General features: G+C 53.9%; 2 protein-coding genes across 10 annotated transcripts in view; both read right to left on the bottom strand.

Moving 5' to 3' along the window:
* Anks1a (ankyrin repeat and sterile alpha motif domain containing 1A) overlaps nt 1-13,847 on the bottom strand; it is a 153,520-nt gene that overhangs the window by 69,965 nt on the left and 69,708 nt on the right. For 6 of the 9 annotated variants that reach the window (XM_087597365.1, XM_087597368.1, XM_087597363.1 and 3 more), the window contains 5 exon segments: nt 6,846-7,142; nt 6,116-6,191; nt 5,778-5,879; nt 5,578-5,679; nt 2,171-2,367 (listed from right to left, as the gene is read on the bottom strand). In XM_087597365.1, coding sequence (XP_087453491.1) covers nt 2,171-2,367; nt 5,578-5,679; nt 5,778-5,879; nt 6,116-6,191; nt 6,846-7,142 — 774 coding nt within the window. 9 annotated transcript variants of the gene reach the window in all.
* On the bottom strand, nt 3,216-4,802 carry LOC147998548 (uncharacterized). Its single transcript, XM_087598681.1, has 2 exons — nt 4,598-4,802; nt 3,216-4,452 (listed from the first exon to the last, which is right to left on the bottom strand). Exons 1-2 carry the CDS (start codon nt 4,690-4,692, stop codon nt 3,312-3,314), a joined length of 1,236 nt encoding a protein of 411 aa, XP_087454807.1. The 5' UTR covers nt 4,693-4,802; the 3' UTR covers nt 3,216-3,311.

Below are 13,847 nucleotides of genomic sequence, written 5' to 3'. Positions count from 1 at the left end.
TAATGAGAAGCACATGGTTATAGGGAACCCTGTTTGGCCCATTTAGACAGGAGCATGGCCACTAGTCTCCTTAGGGCTGGGACAGGCCAGCTTGTTCTTAAAGGACCATCGGTTCACTTCACACTCAGAGAGTGTGGCTAGATTTTAAAACAAACAAACAAAAAACTTCCTTCACAAATTCAGGCTTCCTGTAACGGGGCTGTAATTGCCATTCTACCCCAACTCGTGGAAGGGGTACAAGTGGACCAAGAGTGGCCAACTTCAGGAACACACGTGACTCTTTTTTTTTTTTTTTTTTTAGTTCTTTTTTTTTTTTTTTTCGGAGCTGGGGACCGAACCCAGGGCCTTGCGCTTCCTAGGTAAGCGCTCTACCACTGAGCTAAATCCCCAACCCAACACACGTGACTCTTGATGGCACGGTGGAAGGCTGGGAGGCCATTACGGCCCAGCATTTCCCTCTGTTCTCTACAGGGCTGGACAGAGCTGGTCCCGGGCGCCACCCCAGGCTGGCGGGTCAGTTCAGTGTTGCTGGAGCAGCTGAGGTGCGGGAGGCAGAACGGTAAAGGCTCCCACCCTGCACGTTGCAGAGGCAGCTGTGTTGGGTTTGGCACCCAAGACTGTCCTGTTCCAACAGCGTCTCTGCTCCGTAGCTCCCCCATGACCCCGTCCTCCCTGGAGTCTCCAGAGGCAGCTCTAGGGCAGCTTATGCTCACACCAGGGCTGTTTGCATTGCACTCCCATGGGGAGGGCCTCAGTTTCTCCACCCTTCCTGGTTCTACTACAAGTGCTGGAACGGACCTAGTCAATGCACCCTGTACAAAGGGACAAGCACAGATCCGCTGTGAAGCCAGCCTGGGGACACGAGTGTGGCAGAAAGTAAAATAAAACAGCAGAAATGGCCCACCTCAGAAGCCTTCCGGACGGTGCAGACCACTGGAGACAGGGAAGGAAACCAAAGTCCCCATGGGTCTCTCCCTCTGAGGCAGATCTGCCACCATCGCCGTGCCATCCACCTACATGGAAGTCTTGGCCATGGTGAGCCAGAGGTCTGAAAACAAGAATGGCTACAGCACACGCATGCAAAGTGCTCACTCGGGATGCTCTTGTTTCTGCTTAAGTACAACCACTACAGAGCCCTGTGGCTTCTAGCAAAGGCACTAGCGCCCCCTACTGGGCGACACCTGCAAGCTCCACTCAAAGCAAACCTTCCCCCACAACTTACAGCGTGGGTGCCAATAGGAAGACCTAACTGTCCACAGAAACACCGTTCTCAGCACGTGCGTGTGTTCACAGTTCTCGCTAACACCTATTCTGCTGGGCTGCCATAGACCGCAGGGCTCATCGAAACCCACACCCAAACGTGTGACTGCATCAGGATATAGTAAGGGTAAGGAGATCACCAGAGACACCAGCGGCCAACAGGAAAAACAAAGGAACACCAACACCTATGCCCCCAAATCTGTACCAAGGTGGCTGGCACTAGGATCCCGTCAGCTGCAGCCGGGTCAGACCTTCACCAGGGTCTGAAAACTCTGTCAAGGGGAAATAAAGAGGGCACAGGGCTGTAAATGTGGAGCACCCTCTAGGGCAGAAGGGGGAGTCAGGAGGGAGTCCTGAGGCGCATGAACAAGACCAGAAGTAAAAGCAGGTACTGGACAACACAGCAGGAGGCAGGACCAAGGGGCACACCAAGGAGAAACACGGCGTTGCTCTCAGAAGCCGAGACAGGGCTCATCGAGAACCAACAGTTGGCGTGTCTAGTAAATGCGCAGTCTGATTAAACCTTGTTATGCCCTCTCCCCTGGACAGGACCGCACCGCCCACCCACGTGGCTGGTGAGGCGAGTGGGACCGGGACATCACTGGATACATCTGTAGAAAACGGAGCACGCACAGCAAGACCAAGGCTTGAGCAGCACTGAGGCTGAGTGAGAGCACAAGACATGGATTTGCTCCAGGGCATGGAGGATGGAGAGCCGCAAACTGGCTACACTGAACTTGCAAACGGCAAACTTCTACCTCAGTGTGAGCTACAGTTTTACCTTCCTGGGCAGGAGAGACTAGACAGAGCGCCCCACAACAGCAGGCGGGCTCAGGGGTCCGGCAGCACACTTTCTCTGGCTAGCACCCCCCTCCCCAGCACCCTACAGGCTCAGGCCGGGGCCACATACAGGCCTCACTCCAGCAGCCCGTGCTCCGGTGGCCTCGGCCTCCTTGTTCACGGAGTCTCTGTCCGACGATCGCCCACTGGCCGTGCTGTCCAAGGAATGGCAGGACACAGCGTTGTAGAGCGCCTCGTAGGGACCCTCCTCCTCAGCGAGGATGTCAGAATCAAGAGTCGGCTCAGTCACTGCCTTCTCCACACTCCCTGGAGGAGAGGACAGAGGGCGAATGATTGGTATGATGGTATGAGAGGGCAGAGTCCGTCCCCGACTTCTCTGTGATAGGAGCTCGCCCAGCACTGGTCCATCGGGAAAACTGTGACTTTGCTAAGGGACCGGAACTGATTTTCTCTAAGTCAAAACAGGGAGATGAGGCTCAGCAGTGACAGAACTCTACTCTTTATGCACACATCCAAGGGTCTAGCTCCCACCAAAAAAGGAAAGGACAGTAGTTATATGAGGGGCTCCTCCCGTGCCCTTGGTAAACTCCCTGGCATCTCAGTGCCTGCAAACATCACCTTAGCCTGAAAACGCAGCTGAATGCGTAACTGAAACTTTAAACTGGTACGTTTGTTTGTTTGCGGTTTACTTCTAAGGTAGGGTCTCACTATGTAGCCCTGGATGACCTGGGACTCTCACTCTGTAGACCAGGCTAGCCCTAGCCTTGAACTCACAGAGATCTGCCTGCCTCTGCTTCCTAAGTGCTGGGATCACAGGTGTGTGTCATGTCCAGCCTCCACTTTTTGGGTCCTTCCTTCCTTCCTTCCTTCCTTCCTTCCTTCCTTCCTTCCTTCCTTCCTTCCAAGATTTATTTATTTTACGTATATAAGTACACTGTAGCTGTCCTCAGACACACCAGAAGAGGGCATCAGATACCATTGCAGATGGTTGTGAGCCACCATGTGGTTGCTGGGAATTGAACTCAGGACCTCTGGGAGAGCAGTCAGTGCTCTAACCACTGAGCCATCTCTCCAGCCCCCTACCTTTTGTTTTGAGACGGGGTTTTAAATGCTTTAATCTAAACCCTGAAGCCTTTCTAAGATAAGGTGCTCCGTGATTAAATGGCTGTCTGCTCAGTGCTGGGATCCAACCGTGACTGCAGAGTCACTGTCAGAGATGGCATCTCTGAGTGGTGTAACAGTCACAAACGTCAGGGTGAGCGAATGCCTTCAAAGTGAATGACCCAGGCCAAGGAAACCGTGTGTGTGGGTGTGAGGCTGGGGTGTGAGGCTGGGGTGTGACTCGGGTGTGAGGCTGGGGTGTGAGGCTGGGTGTGACTCGGGTGTGAGGCTGGGGTGTGACTGGGGTGTGAGACTGGGGTGTGAGGCTGGGGTGAGAGGCTGAGGTGTGAGGCTGGGGTGTGAGGCTGGGGTGTGACTGGGGTGTGACTGGGGTGTGAGGCTGGGGTGTGAGGCTGGGGTGAGAGGCTGGGGTGAGAGGCTGGGGTGTGAGGCTGGGGTGTGACTGGGGTGAGAGGCTGGGGTGTGACTGGGGTGAGAGGCTGAGGTGTGAGGCTGGGTGTGACTGGGGTGTGACTCGGGTGTGAGACTGGGGTGTGAGGCTGGGGTGTGACTGGGGTGAGAGGCTGGGGTATGAGGCTAGGGTATGAGGCTGGGGTGTGACTGGGGTGAGAGGCTGGGGTGTGATTGGGGTGTGACTGGGGTGTGAGGCTGGGGTGTGACTGGGGTGTGAGGCTGGGGTGTGACTGGGGTATGAGGCTGGGGTGTGACTGGGGTGTGACTGGGGTATGAGGCTGGGGTGTGAGGCTGGGGTGTGAGGCTGGGGTGTGAGGCTGGGGTGTGAGGCTGGGGTGTGAGGCTGGGGTGTGACTGGGGTGAGAGGCTGGGGTGTGACTGGGGTGAGAGGCTGGGGTGTGACTGGGGTGAGAGGCTGGGGTGTGACTGGGGTGAGAGGCTGGGGTGTGACTGGGGTGTGAGGCTGGGGTGTGAGGCTGGGGTGTGACTGGGGTGAGAGGCTGGGGTGTGAGGCTGGGGTGTGACTGGGGTGTGAGGCTGGGGTGTGAGGCTGGGGTGAGAGGCTGGGGTGTGACTGGGGTGTGAGGCTGGGGTGTGAGGCTGGGGTATGAGGCTGGGGTGTGACTGGGGTGAGAGGCTGGGGTGTGACTGGGGTGTGACTGGGGTGAGAGGCTGGGGTGTGACTGGGGTGAGAGGCTGGGGTGTGACTGGGGTATGGCTGGGGTGTGTGGCTGGGGTGAGAGGCTGGGGTGTGACTGGGGTGTGAGGCTGGGGTGAGAGGCTGGGGTGTGACTGGGGTGAGAGGCTGGGGTGTGACTGGGGTGTGAGGCTGGGGTGTGGCTGGGGTGAGAGGCTGGGGTGTGACTGGGGTGAGAGGCTGGGGTGTGACTGGGGTGAGAGGCTGGGGTGTGACTGGGGTGAGAGGCTGGGGTGTGACTGGGGTGAGAGGCTGGGGTGTGACTGGGGTGTGAGGCTGGGGTGTGAGGCTGGGGTTATTAGACTGGGGGTAGGAGGAGCTTGAGAACGCTGTGCAGACAGGCCAGAGCCCGAGGCCATCCCCCTTTCGTGTTGCTTTACTGTCCATTACCATCTACGTTAGGGACACTGTCACCACTGTCTTTAGGATTTACTTTATCTCCGTCATTATCATACACTGGCTTCTCAGCAAACCGGAAAGGACTCGGCCAATGATGACCACCTACCACCCAGACCACTCTACCCGGGCGACATATCACCACTACTGCCACCTGCACGACGACTGACCAGCAGACCTCATTAGGCACTTGCTTCGGACCAGCTGCTCCCACACCAGCTTGTGTTGGAAAGGAAGCGACACTGACCACACCTTGAGATGATCCTGCCAACTACAGATGTACAAAACAGAGCCAGCGTGGGGGTGGAGACGTGCTCAGAGGTTACAAGCACTCTCTGTCCTTGTAAAAGGCCAGCGCTTGTTCCTGGCACCTACACGACAGCTCACAACCATCTGCAGAACCCGACACCCTCTCCTGACCTCCGCGGGCTCCTGCCTACAGGCAGTGCACACACACACACACACACACACACACACACACACACACACACACATATGCACACAGAGACACAGACACACACACACATACACACACAGTTTTGTTTAAAAAAAAAAAAAAAAAAAGACAGGGTCTTACTATGTGGCCCTGTCTGGCCTGGAACTAGCTATGCAGACCAGGTCTTGAACTCCCAGAGCTGTCTGTCTGTCTTTCAAGTGCCTGGTTGAATTAAGAAGTGTAAAGGGAACAGAAGGACAGACCACACCCACAGCAGAGCTGCCTGTGCCCACGGACGTCTTAGCTTGGAGACAACAGAGCATCCTGACGACCCTGCAGTTACCATTTCAGTGAAGAGCTTCCCACTTTGCCCAAGAACGAACAGTTCCTCTCGGGCCTCACAGAACCTCACCCAGAGACTTTGGGGCTATGGCGTCTGTGCAGGAGAGGAGAGGTAGCTGGGCTGTGGAGGTCTTGTCTACATCTTTCACACTTCTTCTTCCGGTCATGTGGTCTGTGAGGATAAGTGGTAAAGACAGAAGCTGCACTAAGCATGGTGCACTGTAGGTTAGCCATGGCTGGCCCAGGGGCAGTGTGGTGATGCACACGTACCTTCAATCAGCGCAGCTATCTGCTGGCTCTTCTGAGAAGGCAGGTCTCGGACAGTGTCAAGGGCAGTCAGGCCACGGTTGTCCTTGATGTTGACGTCGATTCCTAGAAAGGGAGACAGATGGACAGACAGGGGAGTGAGCGTGTCTGGGCCAGCCTCAGAAGCCAAGTCCAAGGACAGCCCTAGCTTTGAGGCAGCACAGCGAGCATTCTTCACTCACGGCCGGCTGTCAACAGTCGGGTGTCCCGGGACCGACCGAGTCCCACAACCCTAACCGCACACGTGCGTGCGCGGGTCTCAGACACCACCTGGCCCGTGGGATCAGCGCTGCCAGCCTCACCTGCAGCCAGCAGGATTTGCACCACATCGGTCTTGCCGAACAAAGCAGCTTCATGCAAAGCACTGCCCATCTCCGTCTGGAAGGCAAACGAGAGCGCGAGGCGAGTCACGTGACAGACGGGACGTGGGTGAGGAGGGATGGCAGTTAAGCTACACAGAGCCCCCTGGGGGCCCTTCACCCTTCCGAGGTCCACACGGCAAGGCCACTGTGTGCTATCTCGGGCCAGGGAGCTTGTGAACTCCCACTGTTTATGGGGAGGCTGACCAGACCAGTAAGACTTGTGCACGCTCCGCCTGCCGGGTGAGGGCATCGGAGCACCTCATGGTCCAAGTGGAGAGTCAGCACCAAGCCTAAGGAAGGAAGATGACTGAAGCACTGAAGCCCTCCATCAGAGAGGATGGCTGGGTCACACAGCAGTTGAGGCTTTGGCAGTGTAAAAAGGTGGCCCTGGAGTGTGTACGGGAAGGTAATGAGCCTTTCTGCTTTTTTTGAGACGGCCCAGGAGCGCATCTTTTCAGGGGTTAATGACCATCTCAGACCCTGAAGAGAAACGTGCAGAATCACTAGACTCACTCCAGAGCTCATCTGCTTCTAAAATGTCAGGGCAGGACAAGGGACACACGGAAGCACGTGAATGTGATGTGGAAACACAAGCAGCCCAGCAGCACTGTCCTCGTGCCTCTCCCAAGGACATCGTCCCTTACGCCACAAGAGACGTCCGGCTTGCTACCTGGTAGTTGCTGTCCATGCCGGCGTCCAGCAGCACCTGCACCACGGCCTTGTGGCCGTTCCTTGCTGCCAAGTGCAGGGGGGTGTGCTTCCTAGTGCTGCAGCTCAGGAGATTGGGGTGCGCACTCAGCAGCAGCTTCACCACCTCCAGCCGCCCGTACAGCGCCGCCAGGTCCAGCGGGGTTTCAAATTTGTTGTTGCGCATGGTGGGGTCCGTGAGCTCCTCCAGCAGGGCCTTCACTACCTCCGTGTGGCCGTACTGTGCCGCGCAGTGCAGGGCTGTCTCGTTGTCGTTGTTCTGAGGGTCAACAAGAGCGTCTTATCAGAAAGGTGTGGGGTGGGGGACTGACCCTGCCCTGCCTGGGTAATCACCCGTAAAACCGCTGAAATTTCAATGAGGAAAACAGCAGCAATACTTGGGGACTCATACAGCCAAACTCCGGGTGCCGCCCCCAAAGCTCAGCCTGGCTGCTCCTGCTGGCTTCGTCCGGCCACAGACCCTGCATGAGGGGAGCATCCTGAACACTTGCAGTCTGAAGCCCCGGCATGCATGGACACCGTATCACTGATATTGCTTCACTGTAAATTTCAACTGGCTTTACGAGCATTTCTTTGTTGAGCCTGTGGTCCTGATTCTGGTTGGTCACCAGCCATACCCTTCCACACAAGCTTTATAAGGAGAGATCATCATCCCGGTAGCTTCTTGCATGCAAATCAGTCAGCCGGTAAGGAGAGCGACAGAGCAGAACACCGCAAACCACTCTAAAGGTAGCAGCCAGCAGCCATTCCCCAGGAAGAAGGCACAGGCTCAGGCCTGAGGGCAATGGGACCCTCTCCTGTCCCAGGCTTACCGCGGAGGGGCGCATGGGCCAGTGCACACAGCTTCTACCACTTAAGAGAACGGGCACAGGGGGAAGGCCTTCTCACGTAAGAAAGGGACAGTCCTGGGATGGTTGGTGGGAGAGGTGCAAAATATTCCAGTGCGACACTGCCCTCCATTCGACTCATAGGCTGAGGGCCCCTGATGCCAACGTAGTCTCCAGGACACAGAGTCTGGGGTAGAGTCAGAGAACTCTGTGCTTTTTCAACTGTCGGACACAGTGTGCGAGCCATCTCGACTATGTTCTCTGCTGAGACTGACGGCACGTGACTGAGGCAGACAGCGCTCTACAGAGCGCCTCAGTCCACCCAGGCAGTGCCCACTGCTTTGGGGGGAGACACGGCTTGAGAGCACCCGTCCTGAGCCAATACTGTGCACCTTCCTGGAGCCCCGAGTTAAAGATTAACTATGTCTACAGTTGGTTTAACCCTGTTAGTGGCATTAAAAGGAGCAGACGAGGAGTTACCCACGCGTGCGTCAATCCCATCTGCTTTTGACTACATTTTGTTGTTTTCTTTTTTTTTTTTTTTTTTTTTTTTTTTTTTTTTGGTTTGTTTCCCAGCTAAACGAAAATGGGCGAGAAAGATTCAGAGCTGCTGAGACCAAGGCCCCAAGCGGCCAGTGACGGCTAAGAAATGTTTAAAACCCAAACAAGAACAGGAGGAGTTGCAGCGGTGGTGGTGGTGGGGCACACATGCAGAGATAAAAGGCACACAAACACACAGAACACGGATGAAGGAACCAGAGTGCCAGTACGGCCAGCCAGAGCAGCCACAGGACACAGCCCTCAGTGGCCTCTGGCAACACGCCGGCCCAGAGAGGGAACCCGGAGGTCTGGAGGAAGGACAAACTCTGCACAGAAAGCAAACTGTTGGGCTGGTGTGCCCAGTGGTCATTTCCACCTCCTACCGAGCTAGGGCCTAGGGCCCCTGAGCAAACTCAGGGCTGTCACCTCACTTCCTTGAGACAAAAACAGCTCTATCGGAAGAGCTGGTGGGAGCTTTCTTTAGAGCGCACCCCGAAGATGGTTAAGAGGAGTCTCTGAGTTTTCTATCTCAACTTGTGCATGACAAATAGGGCCAAGAAAGGTCATTCGCTAAAACTTGTCAACTATGAAACAAATCATTACAGCCATGGTGCCTTCTCCCTCTCCTAGGTTGTATAGAAGAAAGTAGGGCTCAGGCACTGAAAAATCATAAAGCTATAAAGACTAAACTGCCCAGCGAGGGATGGAGGGAGAGAGGAGGGCAGACAGACACATAAAGAACATGCTGGAAGTCTGGCTCAGTGAGTGGTGGAAGAGGTGCTTAGCACGCAATAGGCCCTGGGTTTAGTCCCTAGTGTAGCCCAGCAAAACAACGAAGCAGAAAGACACGGGGAGTGTGTTTAGGTTTGCTTGCTTGTTTTCATTGGCCATTGGCTCTAACTAGGACGAAGACAGCTGTCCCAAAGCTGTCCTGCTAGGCGCAATCTTGGTCAGCCCTGGCACATGGCCTGCCTGGTGTTCAACACTGTCTGACCACACCTCCCTGGCACAGTATGCAAGCATCTGAGGGTGTATTGATTTTGTCGGACACGAGCTGGCGGTTAGCTTTCTTGGGTTGTCTGTGGTGATCACTGGCCACCACACGCTCTCCTGTTTCCTCTTGGAGTTGACAGCTGTCTGGTTAAGGAGTCCTCTGGCTCACGGGTCCTCAAGAGGGGCAGTGAACCAATAGAGAGGCACAGATTGCCCTCTAGCTGGTGAGCTATGGCCATCCCTCTCTTTCTTCCCTTCTGAACAACGCTGTAGTAACCAGCTTACCGAGATTCTGCACTGGGCGAAGGCCATTTGGTCCAAGCCAGCCTTGAACCTGATACGAAAGCCTTTCCCAAACCCTCCATTCCTACTCGCTGAGAGTAAGTTTTCCCGCTATACTCTATGTCTAAGAAAAACAGACTATTCCTTTCTGCAGTCTCCACTGGACTTTATATATGTGATTTACAGATATACAAATTCAGCAGCGAGCAGAAAAAAAAGTCATACAGAAACATGTCCACAGTCACCTTCTCCCGAACCTGTTGAGAGCATCCCGTTACAGCCAGGCCCAGGCATCCCTGTGGATAGAGGCCTGTGCTAAGGAGCCAGAGCCGTAGCTCTCTGCACCTCGGTGCAGGTTCTAGAAACATAAGCGGGAAGAATGGCAGAACCATGTGTCCAAAGTTAAGACAACAGGAAAGTGAAGGCTGACCCCGGAACGGCAAAGGAGATGAGCTCCCTCGAGCAGTGCGATGTGGAAAAGCACGCCCGTCCAACAGCAGAAAGGAGCCGGGAGCCTGGGAGCAGATGCTCCATGTGTCATTAGGAAAAGCACGGAGGTGAGAAGGAAGGACAGTCTGCTCAGGTAAAAGGGTGAGGACTCCTCCAGGCAGGAAGTTGGCTCAGACCAGTACATCTCAGACAGACACATTTAGGAACTATGAGGGGCTGAAAAGAAATTGGTGACTTGCCCAACTTCAGCTTTGGCCAGGAAAGCTGTTAGAGTGTAAGAGCACGTGGAAGGACAAACCTGTAATCCCAGCAGTCAAGAGTCTGAGGTAGGAGATGGAGGATCGTGAGTCTGTGAGTTCAAGGTCAGCCTGAACTTCACAGCCGGAACTTGTCTCAAAACAAGGGCTGGGTATTTTATTCAGCAGCATGTGTTTGCCTAGCAGATTCAAGACTCTCCTGAGAAGCATCTTCAGCCCCTATCCCTCTAAAGAAGGAAACCACTGTCCTCAAGGAGACAGCCACACACCCAGAAGGTGTTACTTCTATGGCATTTCCACCCCAAGCATGTAGCCTGCATCTAACCGCCAGAGCAACAGTGTTGCGATTGGTGTGTGATAAGAATGACAAGTGGGGGGGGGAAAGGAGGGAGTAGCAGGAAGGAGGGAGGGAAGGAGGAGGAAGGGGAAGGAGAAAGGTAAAGAAATGAATGACTGGGCTGGAGAGATGGCTCAGTGGTTAAGAGCACTGCTCTTCCTGAGGTCCTGAGTTCAAATCCCAGCAACCACATGGTGGCTCACAACCATCTGTAATGGGATCTGATGCCCTCTTCTGGTGTGTCTGAAGGCAGCTACAGTGTACTCACACAATAAAATAAAAATCTTTAAAAAAAAAAAAAGACACCAAGGACAAGTTAGATATATAAAAGAGCTTTCAGCATATTTATGGGGACAACAACACAAGGACACAACTAAGTATGGAATCCCATGGCATAGCAAAGGGTCCCATGTGGAAGTGGGTTAGCTAAATGGAGGTGACAAGTCCTAAAATAGACTTCAGAGCTAACAGAGGACTCTTAACTTTGGAGGAGAGGCCAGAGATTAAACTCACTGCTGAACTGAGACAAAGGCTGACACTTACACTGTAGTTTTTAGGTTAGAAATCTGTTAAAAGTATCAGTCAATATTCTAAATGTCTTTAACAAAGCACAGTATGCAATGTAGATGGCTAACTCATAAATGTACATCTAGGTGAAGAATCACAAAGTCAACCACCTCAGCGCTATCTACAACGTGGCTTTAAAAGCACATCACAGGGGGTTGGGGATTTAGCTCAGCGGTAGAGCGCTTGCCTAGCAGGCGCAAGGCCCTGGGTTCGATCCCCAGCTCCGGAAAAAAAAAGAAAAAAAGAAAAAAAAAAAGCACATCACGGGCTGGAGAGATGGCTCAATGGTTAAGAGCACTGACTGCTCTTCCAGAGGTCCTGAGTTCAATTCCCAGCAACCAAATGGTGGCTCATAACCATCTGTAATGGGATCCGATGCCCTCTTCTGGTGTGGCTGAAGACAGCCACAGTGTACTCACACAACACACAACACACAACACACAACACACAACACCACACACACACACACACACACACACACACTTTTTTTTTTCTTTAAAGAAAGAAATGAATGACTACCCACTTTGAGGACAAGCGGCAAACGCGCAAACAGCCCTGCAACGGCCCTGTGTTGTGAAATACTTGCCATCAATCTTCCATTTTCCTAATGTAGTGACTGTATCACTCAGGTCTCCTCGCTGTTTTCAGACAAGGTCCTGTGGTACTCCCTGGCTGGCCTGCACTCACCAGGGAGCCCAGGCTAGCCTCAGCCTGTGGGCCAGGATTCCAGGCATGCCCCACAGTGTTTGGCTTCATAAGGGGGTGTCTTTGCTCTCTAATTTCCACTGAAAAGCTGATTAATACTAAAGCTAAGTTTTTGGAGTCAAGACACCAACAGCTTAATCGCAAATGCATCGCCAGCCAATGGCCACAGCTGCACAGGGCGGCGAGAGAAAGGCAAGGGCAGAACGCTCCCAGCTGTGCACACGTAGTCTGCACTGCAGTCCGCAGCCTCAGTTGTGCAAGCTGAGACTCCCTCCAACGGAAAGTTTGTCAATTGCTGCTGGTGCTGCTGATGCAGTCAGCTCAAATTCAAGGGTCTTCCAGCTCTGGGACATGACTGGTCAGAAAAACTGGCTACTGCTTGCTGTGTGACAGTCAGACAGGGCGGAAGCTGTTCTAGAGCAGGGGCACATGGCTCCCACAGTTCCACAGTACCCGCCGCTGGCTGTCATTTTTCCAGGCTTATGCGGCCGACTGGAAAGGAAAAGTGTTGAGAGGGAACAGGAGAACTTGAGGGATCCAAGTGTTCCCCAAGTGGTGCTGAGACTTCTAGGCTTGTACCCAAGCCAGACGGGATTTAGCATTCACACACATGTTAGTAAGGCAAAGCCTAGCTGTGAGCCAGGCTAGTCTAACCCCATTCGGTCAGGACAAAACTGTCGGGTGAGAGCAAGGGGACTCCAGAAGGTGACTCCTCAGCACATACACATGCCACTCAAGGGAAGCAAGCACAGGACAGCACCAGGCAGGAGTGTACACTGACCCAGACTTTTACTCTTCTGTCCTTGAAACCAAAGACAGGGAAAGCACTTTCAAGGACCAAAGGCCCAGCCTTTAGTCTGAGCATTAAAAACCAATTTAACCAAAATGGAGACAGCCTCCTCAGGCCCCACTTGAGTACACTGAGAGCAGCTTTGCTCCACACCCACCAGCCCTGGAGACAGGTTACACGGTGCCTTTCCAGAATAGCACAGGTATTTTAGGCCATCGCACACAATCTTACCTGCCAGATACTTTCCCCTCATGAATGTAACTCCAAAACAACCCAGCAAAGGCGCTGGTAACATCCCAGTTTATAAAAAGGGAAACCAAGGCTTGGAGCAAACATCGCTAACTCGGGCAGCAGCCTGGCTGGAAGTCTTTGATCTGGAGCTGAGCTGTCTCCCGCTGCTCTACCAGCAAGAGCCTAACAGTGACTGCCTACTCCACGGCCTCTGAAACCAGCACAGGAGACTTAGAAAGCGATGACGTCCCTGTCACATGCAAACACTGTAAACCCTGGGTGCTTCCTTGGCCTGGGGCTGCTGCATTCTGGATAAGCACAGAGCAGGAATGAGGACCATTTGTGTCCAGACCAGAGAGCACCTGCAGAGCTGGGAAGACCACTCAGCTGGGAGAGAGCCTGCCCTGCAAACACAGGGGATGAAAAGGTGGTGAGCACTCCAGCACGAGGCGGGGGAATCCTGGGGAGTCACTGCCAACCAGTCTAGCCAATCAGCAAGTTCCAGCCTCAGGGAGAGACCCTGTCTCAAAACTTAAGGTAGAGAGTGATTGAGGAAGACATTCGACATTGACCACTGACCTCTGGCCTTCTACACATACACACACACACACACACACACACACACACACACACACACACCCCACTCATACACATGGGCATGGGGGAGCAGAGACAGACAGACAAAGGGAAAGGGAAAGACAGAGGCAAAGAGGGAAAAAAGCAGGTACATGCACATCAGCCCAAACTTCATCTGAGTAAAACTCAGGGATACTCGTTTAGCCTGTGAAACAAGAAGAAGCCACACCCACCAACTACTAAGTCCCGCCTCTTTACGGAGATGCTGCCTGGTGAGGTAGGCAGTGGCTGGCCAGGTAGGTCCAGCAAAAGCCACTGCAGTCACCAGGCCAATGTTCTGAGCTCCTGCTTCAGAGCCGCTCATGAGCAACAGTGGGAAGGGAGAGAGAAGAGATACTGGAGACTGGAG

The sequence above is a fragment of the Rattus norvegicus genome, chromosome 20 (genome assembly GCF_021556685.1).
Source record: "Rattus norvegicus strain SHRSP/BbbUtx chromosome 20, alternate assembly SHRSP_T2T, whole genome shotgun sequence".
Lineage (NCBI taxonomy): Eukaryota > Metazoa > Chordata > Mammalia > Rodentia > Muridae > Rattus > Rattus norvegicus.
This window is presented reverse-complemented; position numbering and strand designations above follow the sequence as displayed.

What these genes read in the sequence shown, in the direction of transcription:
- LOC147998548 (XM_087598681.1), bottom strand. Translation starts at nt 4,692, where the DNA reads ATGGCCTCGGGCTCTGGCCTGTCTGCACAGCGTTCTCAAGCTCCTCCT. An exon ending in CACCCCAGCCTCACACCCCA is followed by an intron (nt 4,453 to 4,597) that starts GTCACACCCCAG and finishes CTCACACCCCAG; the next exon opens with TCACACCCCAGCCTCTCACC.